The sequence below is a fragment of the Vulpes vulpes genome, chromosome 5 (genome assembly GCF_048418805.1).
Source record: "Vulpes vulpes isolate BD-2025 chromosome 5, VulVul3, whole genome shotgun sequence".
Taxonomy (NCBI): Eukaryota; Metazoa; Chordata; class Mammalia; order Carnivora; family Canidae; genus Vulpes; species Vulpes vulpes.
Window position 1 is genome coordinate 82,265,744 of NC_132784.1, and position 24,860 is coordinate 82,290,603.

A 24,860-nucleotide genomic window follows, 5' to 3' on the forward strand; every position below is an offset into this window, starting at 1 on the left:
TAGCAAAATTTAAGGGGCTTGTGAGACACATTTCTAAACACGGGCATCATTCTTAAAACATTCAATGTGGTGTCTGACAAATGTTTTATCTTTGAATGTACCTATAATTAATAAAAGATTAGTATCCTTTCTATACATGTGCCAACAGCTATATGAGTCGTTCATAATAAGGGTAACAGAGGAAAAGAGATCCTCTCAAACTCACTAACCTTAATTTTAAATGTCCAGAACAATATTTTGGAATTAGAATTAACAATAAGACAAAGCAAAATACTTATTAGATTATGTAACAGGTACAGTTGTAGCAGGACATGTAGGCTCTATGAATATGTTGATTTGTTGTTTTTTGTCTTAGTATATAGTATCTGCTTAAAAATGAAAGCTTTCTCTCTAATCTGCATTAGTATTTCTGTAGAAAATCCCAATTTGGTCTTTTTACCACTTTCCCTCATAATGTGCCACCACTCCATTCTGAAGAAACATTTTATTTTATTTAAAGATTTATTTATTTATTCAGAGAGAGCGAGGGAGAGGCAGAGACACAGGCAGAGGGAGAAGCAGGCTCCATGCAGGAAGCTCGACACGGGACTCGATCCCGGATCCCCAGGATCACACCCCGGGCTTCAGGCGGTGCTAAACCGCTGCGCCACCGGGGCTGCCCTGAAGAAACATTTTAAATGGTTGTTGGGCAGCTGTTGGGTGGCAGTTATGGCACTACTACAGTCTGTATTTTTAAATAAATTTTATGTCTATTCCACTTCACTTTACATTTTTTATTTTGGGTTATAGTGTCTAGGTTCATCATGAATTTCATATATTTTCCATATTATACATAACACATGTAGGTATAGATATATAGGTACTATATCCATAACTTTATACCTTTTTAAGGTTGAGAAAGACTTAGCCAAGCTTTTATTTAACAGATTTGAGTATATATTAAACAAGCATTTAACATTATTTGGCAGTCTGAAGAGCTACTTATTCATCCCCTCTGGATGAAAACTGCTATTTTAGAATCAAATACATTCCAACAAAATTCTCCGGTTGTACTAGAACAACCTTTAAGCTTTTGTGCCCTGCTGTGCAGGTATTAAAGCAAATCTGATCAAACAATGGTGACGTTTTTAGCTAGCCTAATAACTCCATAAAAAATTGGAATCTTCACCATCATTGAATTTGATAAAAATAATTTAGACCTCATGAGGAGAGAAGGTAATAGGAGAATTCTTCTCATTATAAGGCATCAATTAGGAGGAGAATTTAAGGGCAACACAATTTTTGTTGGGATTTGAGAATTTGCTCTGTCCTTTCATCCTTGTCAAAATGAATTCTGCTTTTTTCTCTGATGAGATGGTCTATTGCTGCCATATATCTACACCGCCTGAGTGTGCTTATATTCCATTTCTTGGAGAATTTGCCAATCAGGACATGATTTTTTTGAAGGGTAAGAAGGTTAGTCTTAAAAAAATTATCCATAGGTCTTTGTTAAACTTAATCCCTTTTTAGGTGGAGCTCGGGGGTAGAATGCCCTGGTAGTAGGATAAAACCCTCTATGAAGAAAAATAAACACAAAAAAGTTAATATTCTCTTCAGGATTAATACTTATATTTGTGCAATGAAAGTAAGGTTATTTTTCAATAGTAAAAGAAAACAATTGTAATATTCTTCTCCTATGGCTGATCAGAAACACCTAAGATCACTTAACAGGATTAACATGACTGGCAGGCCTGCTTTTTAATTTTCCTAGTGGGTAAGCACAGTGAAACATGTTTGTCCTGGAGTTTTAGCAGCTTTCTACTAGGAATACTAGTAGAGTAAGCTTCATTGGTCAGAGCTTAGGTGTATCATCATATTAGGCATAATAAGTTGTTCTTGCTTTTCCTTTGGAAGTTGGAATGAGTGTGTCATCCCTGAATTTTCTTAAATCATGTAAACCATCACCATGGCCATTGAAGTGTAAAGTTATAACATTCCCCCTTTGGTGCCAAAAGTGTAAGATCCTGTTAGGTTTGTTTTTTTTTTTTAATCCTCTTAGTTTTTAAGAAGAGAATACTAAGCACAGATAAGTTTATATGAAATGATGAACATTTACCTACTAGAAGATCAGGATGTTGGGCTAGAGTCACTTTTCCATGTCTTTTTTCATAGTGACAAAACTATTTGAAAAGGAAATAAAGCTAGAATAGCAAACTTTAAAAGGAATGGGAAGTTTCAAGACAAATAAATGATTCAACATGGTGGTATGCATTTTGAAGCAGCAGCAGGAGTTAGCTTTATATAAATTTTTGGAATGATGTATCAAGTGTAGATAGAAAGAACCTCACTTTCCTAATAGATTGTGCTGTGTTAGTGTCATGAACATTTTTATGTAGAAGATGGTTTTAAAATCCTAATCAGAATTTTGGCAATTCTTATAAATTAACAGTTTTGTTTTTTTTTAAGATATTATTTATTTGGCAGAGGGGGAGCGGCAGGCAGGCTTCCTACTGAACAAGGAGGTCGATGCGAGTCTTGATTCCTGCCAAAGGCAGATACTTAACCTTAGACTGAGCCACCCAGGCACCCTGAATTTTAAAAGAGCTTTGTAAGTTAACTCAGAAATAGTTTTGATTAAAGAACCTTTTTTTTCCCTTTTTCACAGGTATTCCTGCAACACATGGTAAACCCACTAGTTATTCAATAAGAGTAGATAATACAGTTCCACTTGTAACGCAGGCCCCAGCTGTACAGCCACTACAGATCCGACCAGGAGTTCTTTCTCAGGTTGGTAATAAAAAATTATTTTTGCATATGTGCTGTCCTCCTTATACTCCAGTAAGGGCACTGATCCACATGATCAAAAGCCTGTGCTGTTGAGAAATAGTAAAAATGATCTGGATGGGAATTCGATCTTTTGTGGTTATTGGCCTTAACTTTTTCATAGTTATTAATGATTGTTACTTTAATATATTTTTGATCTTAAGGTGTAGTAATGATGAATTACTTGTAACTTACTAGCTTTTCTTTTGCTTTTGCGGTAGCAGACGTGGTCTGGCAGGACACAGCAGATGCTCTTACCTGCCTGGCAGCAGGTAACACCCATGGCTCCTGCTACTACTGCATTAACTTCTGAGGGGGTGGCTGGTTCACAAAGGCTTGGAGACTGGGGGTAAGTTAAAAACAAAAATACTTGTTTGTGAAGTTTGCAAAATAGATCTTGGTTTAGAAGGGATTCAGTTTTTTTTTTTCCCCTAAACTTTCTCCCTAGGAAAATGATTTCACACAGTAATCATTATAGCTCAGTGATGCCACAACCTCTTCTAACCAATCAGATAACTTTATCAGCCCCGCAGCCAATTAGTGTGGGCATTGCACATGTCGTCTGGCCTCAGCCTGCCACTGCAAAGAAAAATAAATTGTGCCAGAACAGGTTGGTATCAATGTTTTAACTTTCCTTTGCATTTTGAAAAATAATCTTTAAAGTAAATTTTGCATGTACACTAAAGGGTCACTCTGTTTTATTCAAAATGACCTCTTTGATAGCTTTGTTACAAACACTAAGCCAGCTCCCTTCTCAATTTCTCAGAGGTATTTTGGTAAAACTAATGGAATGGGAGCCAGGAAGAGAGGAAATAAATGCTTTCAGTTGGTAAGATTGTCTTTATTGCCCTTTTGATTTGTTATCTACATATAATTTTAGACATTCAGATATCACATTTACCGAAAAATGACCAATTTTAATGTATGTAACTGCAATCTACACTGATATTTCTAGAGATATTTATGAAATGATCTATATGTTAGCATATGATATACATGATCTTGAACAAATGAAGCTTCGTGTTGTTCATTTTAACTAGGTATCTTAGGAAAATGTTAGGTACATGTTTTGATTATAGAAATGACACATTATTCCTTTAATTACAGGAGTAATTCATTGCAGAATACGAATGTCCCTCATTCAACATTTATTTCTCCAAAGATAGTAAATGGGAAAGATGTCGAGGAAGTACGTTGTATAGAAACACAGGACAATCATAACTCAGAAGGAGGGGCAAGAGATTGTTGTGAAACATCTGTCCAGCAGGACTCTGATTCATCAGTTTCAGACAAACAGCGGCAAACCATCATCATTGCTGACTCCCCAAGCCCTGCAGTGAGTGTGATTACTATTAGCAGTGACACGGATGAGGAGGAGACGTCACAGAGACACTCACTCAGAGAGTAAGTGCCAAAAGCAGTTCCTTGTGTTTATACTGTATCCTTAAATAGTGATGGCGCCCTCTGGTGTGCTGAGAAAAAAACTTTCTGGGACTTAACCCCTGATCTCTCAGTGTCCTTTGGAGTAAACATCCTGAATAGCAATTAACATGATGATTATCGCATTTCTTCTGTATTAGTAAGCTTTTAGTTTTTTTGTCAATGTAGGTCGCTCTGAACTGCTTCCCAGCCTTCATTAAATAAATAATGTAAATTTTGGCTACTTCTCATTTTTGACCCCTGTTTTTCCCATCCCTCTTTCACTAGATGTAAAGATAGTTTGGATTGTGAAGCTTGCCAGAGCACTTTGAATATAGATCGGATGTGTTCATTAAGTAGTCCTGATAGTACTCTGAGCACCAGCTCCTCAGGGCAGTCCAGCCCATCCCCTTGCAAGAGACCGAACAGGTAAAGGACTTTCAGTGGTAGTATGCCATAAATATTAGGTCTACTAAAAAGCCTGTGATTTTTTTTATTGGTTATGTTAATAAGTACTGTCAACTTACCACAGTGGCTTCTCTTCTTGGACACAATTTAACAAAATCGCTTTTTTAAAGAAACTTGGTTTTAAGTAATATTTTTTATTTGTAGAACACATCTAAGTAGGAAAATTGAGGTTCTAATAAATGATGTTTAAAGAAGCATTTGTTTTTGAAAGGCTAGAAAAAGCCATGTCAACTTCTCCGTAGACTAGAATTATTACTTAAATTTAGAATAAGAACATAGAGCAAAATAAACATTTAAGCAGAATAAAAGAGGAATTTTTTGCATAATAAAATAGTAACCCACTGTCAGTAAAGTATCCAATATGATTTTTTTTTTCTCTCATTGGTGATTGATTTGTATGGTTTTATCCTTATTTCCTTTCCTACTCTTTTTTTTTTTGCCGGGGACATGCATTGCCACTAAAGTAGTGAGCCTTTCCTCACCAGCATGATATACCAACACATTAAGAGATAAGCCATGAAGATCTCAGTGAAACATGTTTGATCTCAATTTTTAGAAATTCTTTTTTTAGTGGAAACAAAATTTGAAAAACCTTTAAGTCTTAATTTTATATATTTGTTTTCTCTTTTTTTCCTTAGTCAGGAAACATGGTATTGAATACTTTGGAAGATGTAAAGAAGTTTTAACATGTCTTTTTACAAATTGCTTATAATATGGTTTGGCAGTTTATATATATATGTATGACTAAATATATATATTTATATATATATAAATGTTATAGATAGATATATAAAAAGAGATGCTTCAAATTGTTAAGTATGAAATGAATGACTAAAACAGACCATAAGTCAGGGACACCTGGATGGCTCAGTGGTTGAGTGTCTGCCTTTGACTCAGGGTGTGATCCTGGAGTCTGGGGATCAAGTCCCGCATCAGGCTCCCTGCGTGGAGCCTGCCTCTCCTCCCTCTGCCTATGTCTCTGCCTCTCTCTTTGTGTGTCTCTCATGAATAAATAAATAAAATCTTAAAAAACAAAGAGACTTAAGTGCTGTAGGAATTCCAAGAGGGGAGAGATTATTATAGTCTGTCTGAGGGAGCCAGGAAGAGAAGGGAAATACGGGACTCTGGGTAGGCCCTTGGAGAGATGGGAAGGACCTTTCAGATAGCTGCTTAGTTAAAAGAACCCCAATTACCACTGCAGGTATGAATCCTAACATTAGAATTTAGACTGAAATATCCAGGTCTCACGTGATTCTATGTTTTTTACATTTTGTTTAAATTATCCAGAATAATGCATGTTTTATAGTCTCTTGATGAGATTCTCAGGAATTTATGAAGTAGAATTTTATGAACTACTAATAATCAAGTGGAAAAGGCAAGGAGAGAAAATGTAAGTGCCAGAATGATGTACTTAAACAGGATAGAATTAGGGTTAACAGTCTGAGTAGAGAACTAATACGAGTGTTTAGAAAGTCTATGAAAAAAATGTTATTGGGCAGGCAGGGTAGCAGTTATAATTGATATGAATAACTGAATATGATTCTCATTAATTTGCTAGAGCCTGGATAGTACTTATATCTAGATGTAATGTTAAAAAACATAATCTTCATAAAAATACTTTGTTGTAGTATGTCAGATGAAGAACAGGAAAGTGGCTGTGATACTGTGGATGGCTCTCCAACATCAGACTCTTCTGGACACGACAGTCCCTTTGCAGAGAGCAGCTTTGTGGAGGACGCTCACCAAAACACAGAACTGGTAACCTCTGCCAACACAGAAACCAAACCAGCTGTTTGTACTGTTGTGGTGCCACCAATGGGACTAGAGAATGGATTAAATGCTGATGAGCATATGTCAAACACAGGTAAGCTGAGTCTGCCCTATTTCCCTGATTATCCCTTTAAAAATTCTTAATTTGGAACCTTAGAGAACAACATTGCCACAGTCATCTCTGAATTTCCAATTGATCTTGCCAAATCTGTCACAGAAAGGAAATCTTTTCTATTATCATTCGGTGCTGAAAACCATGAGATATCTTTTCTGTATTTAATTTTAAGGTTGTCAGATCAGTACTGTGTAAAATATCTGAAGACCTTTCTAACTTTAATATAAGAAGGGGAAAAGCATCAGTTGTCTAATGTTTTATTCGTTGCCAGATTCTATATGCCAGCCATTGATAAAAGGCCGATCCGCTCCCGGGAGATTAAACCAGCCTTCCACGGTGGGTAATCGTCAGCAGAAACTGACATCAGCATTCCAGCAGCAGCATTTGAACTTCAGTCAGGTATGTTTGTGAAGCTGTTAGAGTCTTTGGGTTCAAAATCAGCAGGGTTTCATTTGTAGGGAAAAAAGATTCTGAAACTACACAGTCTTGAAAAATGTATGCCTTTTCATCATCCCACGTGACTAAAGAGAAATTGGCCTCATAATAGGATAATGAGGCAGATTATCCATAGAACCTGAATTCTTCAGAAAGATTAGGCTTCTAGATTCTCTTAAACAATTTTTTTCGTGTGTCTTTTATTTTAGACCCTTCCACTCAGAATGCACACTAATGGATTGATGGCTGCGTCTGTTGTGTTAGTTGTGGTTACAGTCATATCTTATTGAGTACTTTCCACCTGGTCAGTGCTATGCTCAGCAGTTGTGTTTCACTTTGGGAAAGAAAAGATAATAGGTATTGGAATCAGACCCGTGTTCAAATCCTGGTTTTGCCAGGTAGTATGTATATTACCTTGGCCAGGTCTCTTCTACAAATGTGGAACACAGTTAATGGGAATAATAGCAGAGGGTCATTTTGGAATTAAGTAATGTCAGATATGTACTGTATTAGCCATACATAAACTTGTGTTCCACAAGTGGTAGTGATTAGTAGTGATGGGAAGATGATAGTGATACTGCTAGCAGTGGTGGTAGTGGCAATGCTAATATTATCACAACAGATAGCAATAAATATTAAAATGTTTAATATTAATAAGTATAATATTAAAATGTTTAATATTAATATGTATAAATTGATATTTTACTCTTCTCTGTGCTTAGTAGAAATGGAGACCTGAGCGATCCTCTGTGGATTATCACTTACAGAGTGTCTTGTAATTTCCCTTTCTTCCTTGCTTTTTAACTGATAAAATATATATTCTGTCTTTTTTTGTTTGCGTTTTTGGATAGGTTCAGCACTTTGGATCTGGGCATCAAGAGTGGAATGGAAACTTCGGACATCGAAGGCAGCAAGCTTATATACCTACTAGTGTTACCAGTAATCCATTCACTCTTTCCCATGGGAGTCCCAATCACACAGCCGTGCATGCCCATCTGGCTGGAAGTGCGCATCTTGGAGGACAGCCTACTCTACTTCCATACCCATCATCAGCTACCCTCAGTAGTGCTGCACCAGTGGCCCACCTCTTAGCCTCTCCATGTACCTCAAGACCTATGTTACAGCATCCAACTTACAATATCTCTCATCCCAGTGGCATAGTTCACCAAGTCCCAGTGGGCATAAATCCCCGTCTATTACCATCCCCAACCATTCATCAGACTCAGTACAAACCAATCTTCCCACCACATTCTTACATTGCAGCATCACCTGCATATACTGGATTTCCATTGAGTCCAACAAAACTCAGCCAGTATCCATATATGTGAAAACTCAAAAAAGAGTATATTGAGGAAGCTCAATGATATAAACATTTGATTAAAAATAAAAACATGGTATTTAATAAATATTAGCCATGGCACAAGAAAATTATTTTTGAATCATGTAGACTTGGGTGCAATTTAAACAACTTTGAGCTTTAAAAAAAATTCACTTTTAATGTGTTTTGCACATTTGGTATAACTTGTCTTTGGTCATGTTATCTTCTTATGTAGTAACTCTAGACAGGTGACTTACAGGAGCAGAAGTCCAGTTTTGCTCCTGCTATTTTTTATAAAATTGCCTTCTAACTAGTGCAAGACACATCCACATTTGGGAAGCCATTCTGTGTACAGACTTAGAGCAACAGATGCACATACGTCAGAATTACAGCATACAAGTGAATTGTATTATCTGTGTCTTAGTGTATAAATGTTGGGTCACTTACCTAAGAAATTGAGCTATCGTTCTTTACATTTGCATGTGTCTTTGCATGGGCAAAATGTTGCCTAGACTTTGCTCTTAAATGTTGTTCCAATAATCTCAGCTGCATTGTAAACCGTTCCCACACATAGTGCCTTAAATATTTGAGGTTGTTAATGTTATTACCTATATATAAATGTTGAGGACTGCAGCACTTAAAATTCAGATCTACTCTTTAGTTTTCTTTTGATAGAGTAATGTTCATTTTGCGTTTTGTGTGGTATGATTTCAGGTCGTAGCTGTTTTTTCCTTACTAAGAGGGCAGCATGTTTGCTATAGCTGAATTCTGCTGTCTGATTTTTCAGAATGATCTAGCTTCAAGAAAAGCAAGCAGTTAGTAGTGCTTAAGAAAAATTGATTCAGTATCTAATGGATAGTTGATATCTGTCACAACACAGCATTTTATATACTGTTAAGTGAAACTGCAATACAATCTAAGTTTATTTTGGGAGTGTTTGCTGTATAATTGGATTTAATAAAATGTTTAGAGGTGCAGTAGGCATGACTTTGAGTAGGTAATGAAAGAAAATGCAAAATGCTCATTGATTCATGATGTGGTTTCATCTTAGCTTGGGCAAACCATGCAGTATTTAATAAATAGTAGCAGAATATTTACTATTGAAGCTTGAAAAGATGTGAGTTCTTTGTGTGCAATTTTTCATTTATGCATGTGAGAGGGTTTTTTTTTTTTAATATTTTTACATTGTAGTACTTGTTTTGCTTGTTGGTGGTGTTTGCTTATTTAATACATTCCGTCAGGGACAGAAATTACATGCTTTTTCTTTCCTAGGAAGTGTGTCTTGGGTTTTTTCCCTTTTTTTCCTTCTTTTTTTTTGGTGGTGGTGGTGGTTATGTTTAAATGAAGTTGCTTTTACAGCACCAAAGACTTAATCATCCATTTCCTATATAAAAGGTAGCTACTTTTTTGCATAGACCTCAAGTATATTGTAGTGTAGAGGTGGAACTTAAGGAAAGGTATTAAACAGGCTGTGTTTTAGCTTATGGGCAAGTAATAAATTGTATCATTTATCTTGAATGTATCATAGATAAGCTGCTATATAACGATTGCCACTTCAGATAGCTGTGAAATTAGGTGATTAACTAGTTGTTATTTAGCCTTCTAATTTCTGTATAAGTCTAATTACATGAAATAGAAGTTGGGGTTTGATTTTTTACTTTGCTTTTCTGTTTGGAGTGTCATTGTAACTACTGTATTGTAAATGATGGAAAATAATTGCATATGTTATTTTGGGGTGTGTTATTTGCATCAGTATTTTATCTCTATTAATGTTTGTGCTCATCACTGCATATAAAAAACTTGGATTTATCAATGTAACTTAATTTTTTATTTTCATACTGGCATTGTAGACACTTGAGAAAGCTGTATCTTGCAGGCTTGACTTAACTTTTTTTTTCCTTAAAAATCTGGAATATAATCTTACAGCATTTACTGGAATAAACAGTACAAAGCATTTGAGTATAAAACTCTCCAAATGTTTTGGATTTACAGCATTTCTTTGATAAATGAATTGCATACCACTAGTACAGCTCTAATGCAGCGTTGACAATAAGCTAATAATGGATAAACTTTTCTTTACTCCATTAACACAAGCAGTGTTTTATTTAATAATCATCAATGAAATAAATGTGCCTGAAATTGATTTTAAAAATTACAGTATTAGATCATAAAATAAAAACCAGCAGTACATTTTTAGTCACACTGAAAATGAAGGACTTAATTTTCCCCACAAGTTTCAGTGTTTTTAGTAATCAATTCTATGCATTTTGTATAAATAGAAATATATATACATATATATATTACACAGAAAAAAAAACGAGTAGCCTAAGATTAATTTAAAAGTTATTTACAGATGGCAAATTTATGGAGTCACTATTTAAGTAAACTTGCTGCCCTCCACAGCTTATTAATTTTATTTATATGGTCCAGCAGATCACTGGTATCTGCTCACTCAGAAAAGAATCAATGCTGGCAGCGGATGTTTCAGAAACACCAAGTGCAAAGGATCGATTTCTGTTTGTAGGACAGGTACAAAACTGGCGCAGTTTTATTGTCATTCAGGGCCATTTACTACCCTGAAATGTCGTATTTTCTGTATTTCAGTACCAAGACTCAGATGGTCTTATTAAATTGATAGTAAATGTTTTCATAATAGTAAAGTTTGATAAAGGCATACCCTAGTTGAGTACATTGCTTTTAACTGATTCCAATCATGGGCTTTTAAATGTGTTTTAAAAATTAAAAATGTCAATCCTGCTAACATCTAAATTTAACATTGACGAGAGAATTTGGATTTATACCCTCTTTAAAACCATTTTACCAGTTTTCTTTGGTTTTACTGCTTTCTTAAATAAAACACTGCATGACTTCCAAGTTGCATATTTGCATACTACTTTAATTTGCAAATTGTGTTTTTTCTTTTAACCAAATACCCTGATATTTACTTTTCTTTTCCTTCAGGGTGTTTAAATATGTTACTGTAGTAGCAAAGCCTTTTCACTTTTTTGAATCTCTATTACTAATTTTAATCTTGGTTTGTGTTAAGTAAAAGTTAAATCATACACTGCAAGGTGTAGGAAGATTTGTTTTAATGAACCCAATGATATAGATTTGATTACTAAGTTTGAACTGTTAACTGTTTAACAATTTTAGACTTGTGGCTTTCTTTCTTTGGTTTGTTTTTGCTTTTACTTCTATGCTACACTAGTTTGCCATGTAGCAATTGCACTGTGCAATATTACAATAAGGACTGGGAAAATTTTTATGGATGTAATGTCTATTACGGTTTGCGCTAGTATTTCTCTCTAGTTCTCAGTGATTTAAATGTGACCAAGCCTTCTGTACTTTGTCACAAAAAGCGGGTTTTCCAGGTGACTATTTTGGTGAGTGTCAAAATAAGAATTTATGGTGTATTACTGTCGATTCACTTTGAATTAAAATATATATATTGCAGCAAACAGCTTGTTGACTTTTTTTCTACCCCAGTACTGCTTACAGGGGAGGGAAGGAAGGAGGTTAGTAACACTTAGTACATAACTTACACCATCTCATTTAATTCTCAAAACCACTGTGAGATGGCATTATTATCTTCCCCATTGTATAAATGAAGAAATAGGTTCAAAATATTTAGGTAAGTTGTCCAGAGTCCCAGCGCTGAGTGATGAATCTGATCTACGAACCAGGCTGTCTAACCATAACTAATCTACTTTCCACCAGTTCTTTTTGTTTTGTTTTGTTTTTAAATATTTATTTGAGAGAGTGTGCGCGTGAGGGGGTACAGGCAGAGGGACAGTCTCCAGCAGATTCCCTGCTGGGCATGGAGCTGGATGTGGAGCTCGCTGAGCCACCCAGGCGACCCTCCTTTAAAACCGAGGCCAGAGGCAGTGTTCCAGAAGGACTGCACCCACAAGATAAACAGGGCCTTTCACTTGAATATTGTTTCCTTGACTATTTTTTGAGGCAAATATTTCTGTTGAATATGCATGAATAAAGAGTATGGAATTCACATGTATTGTTAAGAAGAAAAAAACATGAGACTTCAAGCAGGCACCCGAGTGGCTCAGTGGGTTAAGCATCTGACTCTTGATTTCAACTAAGGTCATGATTTCAGGGTCGTGAGATCAAGCCCCGTGTTGGGCCCTGTGCTGGGCATGGAACCTGCCAAAGATTCTTCCCCTCTGCTCCTCCCTGCTCCCATCACCCCCCCCCCAAAAAAAAAGGTAAACATGAGACCTCAATAGAATGTAGTTGTAGCAGGCCAATTTAAGTTACGTCCTCAAATACCATCCCATACTTCAAGGATTAAACTTTAGAGGAACATCAGTAGGAGAGGTTTTTGGAGAGCATTCTAACAGAACACACCAGTGAGAATAAATAATCTCTCAGCAAACTTAGAAGTATATAACACGCACTTTTGTGTCTGGCTTCGAATGTTCGAAATTTTATCTGAAAGACACACTTGTATGTAGCAGTGGCTCACTTACTCCCATTGCTGTATTGTCTTCTGTGTGCATATACAATCATTTGTTTGGTGTTTTTGTTCATCTCTTTTGGAAAACACCTGTATGCATTTCCTTTGGGTATATATGCAGGTATGGGGCTGGGTCATAGGGCGTACATATGTTCCACATTACTAGATACTAAAACAATATTCCAAAGTGGTTAAATTCAATTTACACTCAATACCAGTAATATGAGAGTTCCAGTTACTTTATGTTCCTCACATATATTTTTTCTTTCATTTTAGTCATTCTTGTGGGTGTGAGTTATTCAAAGTAATGTGAAGATTTTCAGTTAGCCCAAAGCACTGATCCCACATATAGATGAGATCCAGATTTTGCAATTTACTTGAAAGTAGAGTAAATTGCCATCTTGAGAATATGAGTTTCTCCACTATCCCTGAGTAGGGCATTCTTAGGAAACCATTTTGTAAGCCAAAATGGTGTAAAGAAGCAATGAACATGAGTTTTAATAGAAAAAATTTTGAGCTTTCCCAGACCCAAAAAATAAGCTCTCAGGTTTTTCGGATCCCTTAGGACACAGCTGTACAAAATAAACGGAGATTAAGCACAGATGTCTACAGAGTTCAAAGCTCTGGCTGCTCGACGCTGGGAGGCTGAGCGTAGTACCCCAGGAAGGAGCGTGGTGGGGCCGCCCTCATGGTCTGGGTGCGTTGCCTCTCGAACGGCTTTCTGCAAGTCCAATGCTGCCAGACAGTTTTCACTTTCTGCCTCTTCATAAAAACTGAAATCCTCTTCAGATTTCTTTCAGTTGGCAGAAACTGGAACTGATACAGGTCTTTCTTGAAAGCAAGGTGCCACAATTCAAACTTTTGAAAAGTGGGGGATACCTGTACCAAGAAGTACTCAGCCATTTTAAATGGATCAAGGAATACAAAAAAAAATTGTTTTCCAAAGAGATGAAAAAAAAAAAAAGGTCTTTAAAGCAGCATGATTAAACCATTCGGCCAGGACTTAGCACAGTGGTTGGCACACAGTAGGTATTCACGAGTCATTCCATGATACTTAGGAAGCATCTACCTACCATCTTTCAAGCACCATGTAGTATGTTGTATATATCAGTGGACAAAGTAGAAGGTTCTTTCATTCTTCTAGATCTTTCTTTCCTATTAGCGGGAGGGAAAGATTTCAAGCAAATACGCTGGGTTAGGATAAGTGGAATAAACAGGGAATACTGATGAAGGAGCTGGATGGGGCAGGCCAGGGGATACCTCAGTGAGAAGGTGACCATTGGGTTGTGACAAGGAGGATGCTAATCAGCTACACAGGCAAGAGTATCCGGTGGAGGGAGCAACGAGGGCAATGGGCCTTGAACTCAGGAAGGAGCTTCTAAGGCAGACCAGAAAAGTGGGCCGTGGGGCTGGAGAATCTGTGCAATTGGGAGCAGGAGCTAGAGGATGTAACTAGAGCGGTGGGCATGCAGGCTTTGCCGAAGAAGAGTCTAGATTTAAAGTCCCACATTATGGGACACGGGGGGAGGGTTTTAAGCAGACAGATGGGGGTTGAGGGGGGGTCTGGGTGGAAGCTGGAAGACCAGATGGGAAATAGTTCAGATGACAGAAGGTAGATACAAGTCCCTTATCAAGTTGTTTGTGTTACAAACATTTTCTCCCAGGTTGTGACTTGTCCTTTCATTTTCTTTACAGGGTGTTTGGAAGAGCATGGGTTTTGAATTTTGATAAAGCCCCATTTCTCAGAATGCTCTTTTATTGTCTGTGTTTTCGTGTCATAAGAAATTTTTGCCCATCCCAAAGTTGCAGAGACTTTTCTTGGTTCTCTGCCAGAAGTTTTATTAGGTCTGTGACTCATTTCATGCTAATTTTTCTGTCCATTTTTAATTTTATGGCATTATTTTACCTTATCCTATGTATTTCTCTAGTTAGAACTATGGTCATTTGAAATAAAAAAGATGTTAGTGTTTGATATTTTTCCATCATGAGAATAATACAGTATTAGAATGCATTTGGGAAATGCAGAAAAACAGATTTTAAAAACTTGTTGAAATCTAAGTTTTCAAATAGCTAAAATAATGTAAGCAATTTTAGGTTCTGATATTTTCTACTTCCAACTTGTAACACAAGCATCTTGCGTGTTTTACAACTTCCGAAACATTTCAAATGACAAAATGGGAAATTTAGAGGTGATCCACTGTATTTTCATCATTGCTTGTTTCCTCAGTGACCATGGAGGATCCAAAGAATTCATTTTTTTCTTACCACATCAAATTTTCATACTATTTTAAGCCAGGTTTTTAATTTAAGAAAATATAAACAGGAAAGAGAATAGTAGGACAAACACACATAAAACCTTAAACTGGATTCTCCAGTTGTGAATTCACATTTTACAAATGTGATTCACATTTGCCACATTAGTTTCATTTCTATTTACATATAATTTTTAAATCGAACCATTTATGGATAATTGTGGCCCCTAAATACTTAAGCACTCATCTGTAGGAATGACATTATTACACTAACCTCAAAACTTCATAACACCCAGCAAAGTTAGATGATTTTATAGCATCTAGTTTCCATCCCATATTCAAATTTGCCCAATTGTTTCAATGTCTTTTATGGCTCTTCCCTTCTCCCCTCAACTACAGGAACTAATCAAGATTGGTTATGTTATATTTGACTGTTATATTTGACTATGACCTGTGTCTTTGACCACTTTTAATTCAGAGCAGTCCTCTATTTTCATGACATTTTTGAAGAATTTAGAATGTCCTACGTTCTGAATTTGTCTGTTTCTTCACGCTAACTGGTTCCTCCCTATATTTTCCATAAAGTATAAGTTGAGTCTAATGGCTTGATTAGTTTCCATGTTTGTTCATTTTATTATTTGTTCATTGCAAAAATTATAGGAGATGTTGTGTCCTTATTGCATCATGTCAAGAAGCATGTAATTTCAGTTGTCTATTACCAGTAATGACACTGGGATAAAGAGGTTGGTAGCCAATCTCTCTCTTGCCATCTGTAGGGTGGCACTGTGGCAGTATCAGTAACATTTTACTCAGCGGCTTTAGCCTCCCTTGACGTCTGGTGTCTGAATCAGTTATTACATTGGGGGTTGCAAATGGTGATTTTCAATTCTGTCCTTCCTTGTACATTCATTACCTGGCATCATTCATGATTTTATAAGGAAAGACTTTCTGGCTTTGGCCCTGAGCTTGCTTACACCTTCCCCCTCACCCCCCATTATTATGGATTCATGAATTTTGCTGTATCCAATAATTAACTTTAATTTACTGAATCCTTTTGACATCACTGCATCAGTCTCAATGTTGCCTTGTTCTCTGGCCCAATAAGGCGTCTTAGGCTCACCTTGTATTGTTCTGGCCTTGGATCTGGAGTTGGCCATTTCTCCAAAGAGCCCAGATTTCAAAGGACCTGGTTTGAATAATGTCTACGTCCCACACATAGGTAATTTGCTTGTTTTTTTGGAGTGGTGTCCCTGTATGGTGCCATGGGTGTTGCTGACCAAGAATAGTTCCTGCTCTTCATTTAGCTCTCATCCTCTATCCTCATCACTCGAGCTCAGATCTAACTCCTCTTTCTGCGGAGACATTGTCACTTGCCCAGTAACTGCTGCGCACCTCCTTTAACTGTCTTGTGACTGTTAACTGACCTTGACTTTCTCCTGGCCTTGTGCATGGATTGCAGATGGTAATTCAAAACCAGAATGAATGAGGAGAAAAATAGTGACAATTTAGAGGGCATGCATGTAAGAAGGATTCATCTAATAAATGCTGTGTCTATAGCTGTTTCCCCAATGGTTAGCACTTGTGCCAACGGATGTGGAATAAATGTGGACCCTACCTAGGGTTGGAAGGCGTTACTTAGGAAATCTTAGTGATGTTTGCATTGTGTATCCACAATCCGTGCTGATTGACTTGAACCAGGCCATGAGGCGATGAGAATAGGAACTGTGCTTCTGCATCACCGTAGTCCCCATCCGTGCTTTTGTCGCTTTCATCCTATTTCTTGTAATTCCTTGTCTGCTTTTCCCACCGACTAAACTCTGAAGGCAAAGACTATTTTTATTTTGCATACTCTGCATCTTCGACATTTACTGTGTGCCTTCCCATACTAAGCACTCAAACATTTGCAAAATGAACGAAATCCACAAATATTTATTGAATAGAATTTAGGAGGCTCAAATTTTATTATCTCTCCTGGCACTAATCAGGTGGTATGGTTGTGAGCATATGGTTTGGGCTTGAGTTTATTCACTGTTAAATTGAGTCTAGGGGTGCAGATTCAAGCAGCAGGGGCTGGACAGACGACCCAAGTACGTGGATTAGCGTGGGGGCCGTGGCACAGTGCGGAGTCAAGCCCTGTCCAAAGGGAGCTTTGAGGAGAAGCATGCAGGATGGTAGACCCAGTGTCTACCAACTACTGGGTTTTTGAGAAAATGGATGTCAGTGAAATCCCGGCAACTAATGAAAGGTTAACAATTTTTTCATTTTATTTATTTACTTTTGATTAATTTATTAGAGAGAGAGAGAGCACAAGTAGGCAGAGTAGCAGGCAGAGAGAGAGAGAGAGAGAGGGAGAAGCAGACCTTAAACTGAGCAGGGAGCCCCATGTGGGGCTCGATCCCTGCACCCTGGGATCATGACCTGAGCTGAATACAGATGCTTAACTGACTGAGCCACCCCGGCGCCCAGTGTTTTCAACTTAAACACAAATTGCAGCCCAGAGTTAGTTTGTGGGTAACCAGTCTGCTGGAATAGTTATTCTTTGAGTTGCCTTTCTGTTTTGACATTTAAGGATTCTGTTGATCAGGGTGTTGCTTCATGGTGGTATGGCCAGCAGGGGGAGAAAGTGTTCTCTAATTTTTCTCTCCAAGTTTGGTCCCATAACTTGAAGGAAAAATAACAAAACAGAAGTAGGGGCAGGGTAGGCTATGTCCCATGAACATGGATAATATAATGTAAGAAGTTTCTAACTTTTGTAGATAGATTTTGAAAGAGAGAGAGAGAGGATTCCAAGCCTCAGGGAATCTTTGGATTACTTAAACTGGTTGCTTTATCACGGAATCAAAGGAAGACATCATTTATCCACTCCTCTGCTGCCATATAGACCTGCCAGGGAGTCCCAAAACGTGTGGATCCTTTCCTCTCCAGCAAAGGATATCAAATTGAAGAGGATTTGGCAGCCGGAAGGGGAGGCTGGCTGGAAGGGGAGGCATCCAGCTCACAACAACCCCTTCCTGTGCCAAGATCTTGTTTTTATTTATTTATTTATTTTGCAGAAAAAAGAAAAGGCTTAGAGAGAGGCTCAATAATATGCTTCAGGTAACACAGAAAGAAGCTGGGCTGAAATGCAAGACCCCACTTGACTCCAAAGATTGTGGGAATTCCACCTCACTGCATTCTCTGAACCCAATGCTGGGAAACGTTTGACAACTATCTGAAGAAAGAGGTGAGGGATGAGGGCTGCATGTATATGTACCTACAGAAGTTTGGTATAAATATAATTAATAAAAAGAGTGTAGCACCCGCTGGGTGGCTCAGCGGGGAGTCAGCTTCTGTCCCTTTTCTTTGGCCCCTCCCCCCTCTCTCTTCCTCTCTAATATAAATTAATAAATCTTTTTTAAAAAAAGAGTGTGACACACAAATGAGAGTAAAATATACAGTAATTTTTCCATATATCCAATTAATTCTCATAGAATGCATTCATTGAGTTTCGCCAGACTCTTGTACCTATAGCCAACCTATGGTTCTAGTTAAATCACAATTTGACAAAATCAGGCTATGAATAAATGTTTGGTTACTGTCTCATTTAGCAAAGAAATTGCTTATGTTGTTGATGAACAAGGGAAATTCTGACCTGATTGTTCACTGTTATTTTCTTTTACATGTAAGACCAAAGCGAAATAGCAAAGATGAATCTTGGAACTTCACTTGTTGCCAATGACATGAGGGAAGTCTTTGCTCAGTTTGATGATAGGTTTTATTTTTATTGATTTATTTATATATATTTTAAAGATTTAATTTATTTATTCATGAGAGACAGAGGCAGAGACACAGGCAGAGGGAGAAGCAGGCTCCATTCAGGGAACCTGATGTCTGACTTGATCCCAGGACCCTAGGATTATGACCTGAGCCAAAGGCAGATGCTCAGCTGCTGGGCCACCCAGATGTCCCTTGATGATAATTTTTAAATATTGGAAAACATACCTCAATTGTTTGCACTATTTACACTGGACAGCTTGCAGACATGATACACTTTTAAGTTGCATTAACGTTTTCTCCATCACCTAAGTCTAGAAAATCAACAAAGCAATAAACCAAACTCTGACTTGTAGTGTTCCAATTTCTGTGGTGTAAATGCTCCCACCACAATTTCAAGTTACTTACATGACGGCACCAAACCTGAAGTTGGAAGAGATGTATATCTTTATACAGTACTTCCACTGTATCTATACAATAGACAGAAATAACTTCAAAAGCACAGATAACAGGGATCCCTGGGTGGCGCAGTGGTTTGGCGCCTGCCTTTGGCCCAGGGCGCGATCCTAGAGATTCGACCCAGGATCGAATCCCACGTCGGGCTCCCGGTGCATGGAGCCTGCTTCTCCCTCTGCCTGTGTCTCTGCCTCTCTCTCTCTCTGTGTGACTATCATAAATAAATAAATAAATAAAAAAAGAAAAAAAAAAGCACAGATAACAGTAAAACGTAGTAAATAATTAGGAAGTGGTAAGCTTTGTGAACAAGCAGTTTTCTCTTTGGATAGTACTGTGGGACCATAACAACGATCGTGCAAGCTGAAACCATGCTAAGTGATCTTATAACCAATAAGAAAAGTTACAATTGTTCCGTGACCTTCACTATTTTTTGTTAAAGCATTACAAAATTTCATACTATTGGTTATAAGCGTATATTGGGAAATGAAAAAGATAGGCTAATATTTACATAGTATACTAATTTAAGACATTAGAAACATTGAGAATTAAGGTTTGGTGGTGTTTGCTTACTTCTCATTATGTACAATATATCTTTTCTACACACTTTCTCATTTTGGATCAGCTTCTAACTCTTTCTCCCTTGTGGTTCGAATGTCATGAAATATCTCTGAGAATTCTTTTAACGTGAATTTTTTGTTGTGTTTTTTTTTTTTTTTTTTCTGCTATTACTTCTGGATCTCTTCATCCTTCCTGTCATGAACACTTTGCCCATTTATGTCAAAGAGTTTGCCTTCACTAAGTTCCTCTGGCTTTATTTGTACCGTCTCTCAGACAGCAGCCTGTCAGCATTCCCACAACTAGCTATTTCTTCTATGAGTTCATTCACCTTATGCTGGATTTGACTCCCAGCATTATCAATTTTCATTTCTTTGCTGTACTTACGTCTTGGTTGGACAGTTCCCTTTTATCATCATCCATGTTTGTCAAATGCCACATAGGTTTGTCACTAGAAGACAAGTAGGTAACACAACTCCATGCTTTGTTGTCTGCATGAACTGATTAACAGATGAGCAGTGATCAATCACCAACCGTCTTGGAAAGACGTGATGTGACCGGTCACTGATTATGAAGCGCATCTATTATTTTACATGGTGATTTATGGACTGGAGAGCCAACAGCAAAGTACACACTTTATCCGCAATCACTCATAGCAAATATATTGTGGTAACTAAAATCTGAACCATGTTGGTGGCAGACTGTGTTATTCAACTAAACCGTGGTAACTGAAATTTGTGCCTATTGGAACCATGCAAAGCGAGGCTTTGTATTTATTACCTTTGTTTTTAATACAATTTAATTGTAACTTTAATTATTTTTTAAAGTTTATTTATTTAAGTAATCTCTACACCCAATGCGGGGCTCGAACTCATAACCCCGAGATCAAGAGCGTCACACTCTACAGGCTGAGCCTCCCAGGCACCCCTAATTGTAACTCCATGTTTAAACAACTGGTTCACAAAATCCCTGCAAATTTAACAACTGATTCTAGTAAAGCTGGTACCAGCCAGATCCAGAACATCCATTAAGTGTTTAGTACCTTCACTTTCCTCATTTATGTGAACAGCAGAGGACTGTGACTTGTTCAAGCTCACGGGAAGAACGGTATCGCTGGAGTTATCATTCCAAGGCTGATACTCTTTAAATTTTCCGGATAGCTTTCATTCAAATAATCTCGAGGGTTACTATAAACCCACAACCTCATTCTATATCTTCTTCATATCCAGAAAGTGGATATATTAGCACATTTCATAATTTTAAAAAGAATGCAATATTTATTTTAGCTCTTCTAATTCCTTCCTAGCCTTATTTCTTTCATTAATAGCTGAGACATTCTACTGATCAATTTTTTGCTAGGTTACACTGTAGGAACAAATGACCCCCAAATCTCAGTAGCTAAAAACAACACCACTTTATCTCTTGCTCTTGTTATACTTTGGTCCCAGGTGGGTGGCACCTCTGCTCCTGGTACAGGCCACGTATAGTCCATGGGTGTTCTTCATTTTTGTATCTGGACTGCCGTCCTAATGGAGGAGGGAAAAGACGCAGACTTAGACCTTGCAATGGTTCTTAAAGCTTATGAATGGAACTGGCACCCTGACGCATTCTGCTGGCCAAGAAGGTCACATGGCCAAGCCTAGGAGAAACCAGGAGAGAAAGATACTTCGAGTCACACAGCAGTGGGTGGGGAAGTAGGATCTGACAAGGGAGTGAGGAATAGAAATAAAGCTGGTTTTTGTTTCTCCTGGTGGGGAAACAGAACCAGCTTCTCATAAACTACCAAAGCTCAGGAATTTGGCTTTTTAAAACTTCAATTATTGAGCTAAGAAAAAAAGCCCTGTATTCGATGGCCTAATGTCTTGTTACTCCTTGAATGGCCTATCAATCAGGATCAGCAATTCTTAGCTTTTTTGTTTTTAGAAAAGCAGACTCAGGGAGTGCCTGGGTGGCTCAGTTGATTGAGCTCCCGACTCTTGATTTAGGCCCAGGTCATGATCTCAGGGTGGTGAGATCGAGTCCCACGTTGGCCTCCTGGCTCAATGGGGAGACCACTTCTCTCCTGCCCCCACTGCCCCCTCACCCCAGGCCAACTCTTCCTACCTCACCCCGACTCATGCATGCACGCACGCGCTCTCTCTCTAAACAAATAAATCTAAAAAAGAAAAGGAGACTCAGATGACCTCAAACTTGATCAGAATCCTCATTTTTAACAAGGACTAAAAACTCATGAACACATTAAAATTTGTGAAGCTTGGACCTAATAGACATCTCTATACCCAGATGCCCTGCCTCGCTTGTGTTTTCCTTATCCCTCAAACTCCCTTTTCTTTATTCCCAGTTCTTGGAAAATGGCCTCCTCGTTCACCCCAATTCTCAAACTGAATGCTGTCCTCAATTCCTCCTCCTCCTATCACGTCACCCCTGTCACATCCACTTCAACACCATTCGTGTCACCATCCCCACCGTGCTGTCTGGCTTCAGCTCAGGAACTTGTCTAAACTCATGCTCTGGTCTGGCTTCCCCGCCTCCTGCCCACCCCTACTCCCAACTCCAATCAACCTTCTTATTACTTGCCATGCGGTCTTACCAGAATTAAATTCTGATTAAGATAGTAGCAGTGGAGATGACAAGGAGATGCTTGGGACCAGGGAGCAGGTGTAAGTAAACACGCAGTCTAAGTGAAAGCATAGCTCTCTGTCCAGCAAATTCAGTTTCAAGGCAAGTCTTTGACCAGTTTCCCCAAAGCTCCTCATGTGGAAATCTTGGAGTTGCCAGTGGCTGCTTGCCTGCTTTATAACCTTGACTATCACTTTCAGGGTAATGTCCAAATCCCTGGGAGGATGTTAAACTCTCTTGTGATGGGTCCATTGTCTGACTCACCAATAGAATCTCTTATTGCTTTTCTCCTCACACTAAATAGCTGTATCAGCGGACTTTGCAGAGGGCACCTGCTGATTTGTAACTCTCCATCTTCATGTGGCTCAAATGCCCTCTCTCTTGCTTCCATCTTAGCTGTCTTTTCTGTCCCAGCTCAAGTGTCACCTCCTCCCTCAGCCTCCCCTGACTCAGGAAGAGATTTAATCTGTCCTTCCTTGGGTCATTTTCACCTCAAGCAGAAGTAATTGTTTTATAATTTTATTTCTCCATTGCTGTATCTTGAGACCCTTGAGGACATGGATTTTTGTCTTATTCATCTCCATAGCCCCAGTGAGCGCAGGCTGGGGCACATAGAAGGTGCTCAATAAAGGTCTATCGATGAATGAAATAGTAAAGATTAAAATGGCTTAAATCCGACACTGTGAAGAAATGATAGATAGGATTGGATTGATCTACAAAAAAAGTCTACTGTCAGGCACCTAACAGGTACTTAAGAATGGAAGATGCTTTTGTTGTTGTGCATGTTACTTCTAAAGCTGTGACGGTTTCATCTGGTCTAAAGATGCATTTGATTGGACTTCCTAATAGAATAAAGCTGCTTTTGTCAAACAAAAAGGGGCATTGATTGGTTAGGAGGGCTGGCATTTATTGCTGGTGGGCTAAATCCTTGATAGAATGTTGTTTATGTTACATTTCTTACAGACTTTCAAAAATGATAGACCTTTATTTACTTTATTGTTTTTTTTTTTTTGAGGAGAGCGTTTCTACTTTATTACATAAAGAAACTTTTATGTGGTCAGAAAATAGAGGATTGATTCTTTTTTCTCTTCTATGAAATGCTGCTGTTCAAACAGCCAGAGTGAATTGTCTCAGTTCGCTTCTTTAAGTCTCATCACATTCACGTGGGTATGGATGTCCTTGGCTCCTGAAAATCTTGCCCTTTTTTTTTTTTTTTAAAGATTTTATTTATTCATCATAGACATAGAGAGAGAGAGGCAGAGACACAGGCAGAGGGAGAAGCAGGCTCCACGTAGCGAGCCCAACGTGGGACTCGATCCTGGGTCTTCAGGATCACGCCATGGGCTGCAGGCGGTGCTAAACCACTGCGCCACTTGGGCTGCCCCTGAAAATCTGGCCCTTTAGTGCACAGGGTGACAGTCCCGTGCCCAGCAGTTCAAGAATGTCCCATTTTCATATATTATACCCATGCAGGGCTCCTAAAGATGAGGTACAGTGGGGCAAATATTTTCCAGAACAGATGTCATATACGTAATATATACACATTCATACATACATACCTTTATTCATGTGATGTCCAAAAACTTTTAAAAAATGTGCACATCTATTACAAAATCATAACAAAGACTGGACAGTATTTTGCCCATTCTGGAAAGATGAAGCTCAGCAATAACACAACCCTGGAAACCATCCAGAGATCGTGGCAATATCTCTCTTCTAAGCAGTCAGATATTCTTGCATTAAGCTTGGCAAAACTGCCTTTTGAAAACAGAAGAGAAGTAAAATGAAGGAGGCAGACCTTGCTCATCTTTCCAAATGAAATACAAGAAGGATCTTCAAATAAAAACACACAAACATTTGTTCTTCTATCACCAATAGTCCTACAATGAACAATGCAAATTTTGTTAGTCTTTTGTTTTTTTTCTTTTTTACAAAAAGTGATTGCCTTGAAAGTGAAAGTTTAAATATAAATATCCTTTACACGCTCAAGAAAAAAGCACTTTATCTTACAATAACCTCAAAGATTTATTGACCACTTTGTGCCAGATTCGGGTTTTTTTTTTTAAACACCTTTATTGAGAGATGATATACAGAACATAAAACTCACTAGTTTTAAGTATTCACTTAGATGAAGTTTAGTATGTGGGGCACCTGGGAGGCTCAGTCAGTTAAGCTTCTTACCCTTGATTTCAGCTCAGATCATGATCTCAGGGTCTTGAGATCAAGCCCCGTGTGAACCTTTGTGTTCAGTGGGGAGTCTGCTTGAGATTCTCTCTCCTTCTCCTTCTGCCCTTCCTACTCATGCTTTCTCTTTCTCTCTCTCTCTCAAATAAATAAATAAATCTTTAAAAAATGAAGTTTAGTATACTTAGAGTTATATATCCATAACCACGATCTAATTTAGAACATTTTTACCACCATAAAAAG

General features: G+C 38.0%; 1 protein-coding gene across 11 annotated transcripts in view; it reads left to right on the top strand.

The window, feature by feature from the left end:
* Positions 1-11,785, top strand: part of HIPK3 (homeodomain interacting protein kinase 3) — a 90,212-nt gene extending 78,427 nt beyond the window's left edge. For 3 of the 11 annotated variants that reach the window (XM_072759077.1, XM_026012762.2, XM_026012763.2), the window contains exons 9-17: positions 2,645-2,766; positions 3,024-3,151; positions 3,251-3,412; positions 3,569-3,631; positions 3,910-4,206; positions 4,510-4,650; positions 6,318-6,553; positions 6,846-6,973; positions 7,861-11,785. In XM_072759077.1, coding sequence (XP_072615178.1) covers positions 2,645-2,766; positions 3,024-3,151; positions 3,251-3,412; positions 3,569-3,631; positions 3,910-4,206; positions 4,510-4,650; positions 6,318-6,553; positions 6,846-6,973; positions 7,861-8,337 — 1,754 coding nt within the window. In that variant the 3' untranslated portion in view covers positions 8,338-11,785. The remainder of the gene's footprint in view (positions 1-2,644; positions 2,767-3,023; positions 3,152-3,250; positions 3,413-3,568; positions 3,632-3,909; positions 4,207-4,509; positions 4,651-6,317; positions 6,554-6,845; positions 6,974-7,860) is intronic. The other 8 variants (XM_072759078.1, XM_026012765.2, XM_072759080.1 and 5 more) reach the window with 3 other exon arrangements.
* The last annotated feature ends 13,075 nt before the right edge of the window (positions 11,786-24,860 follow it).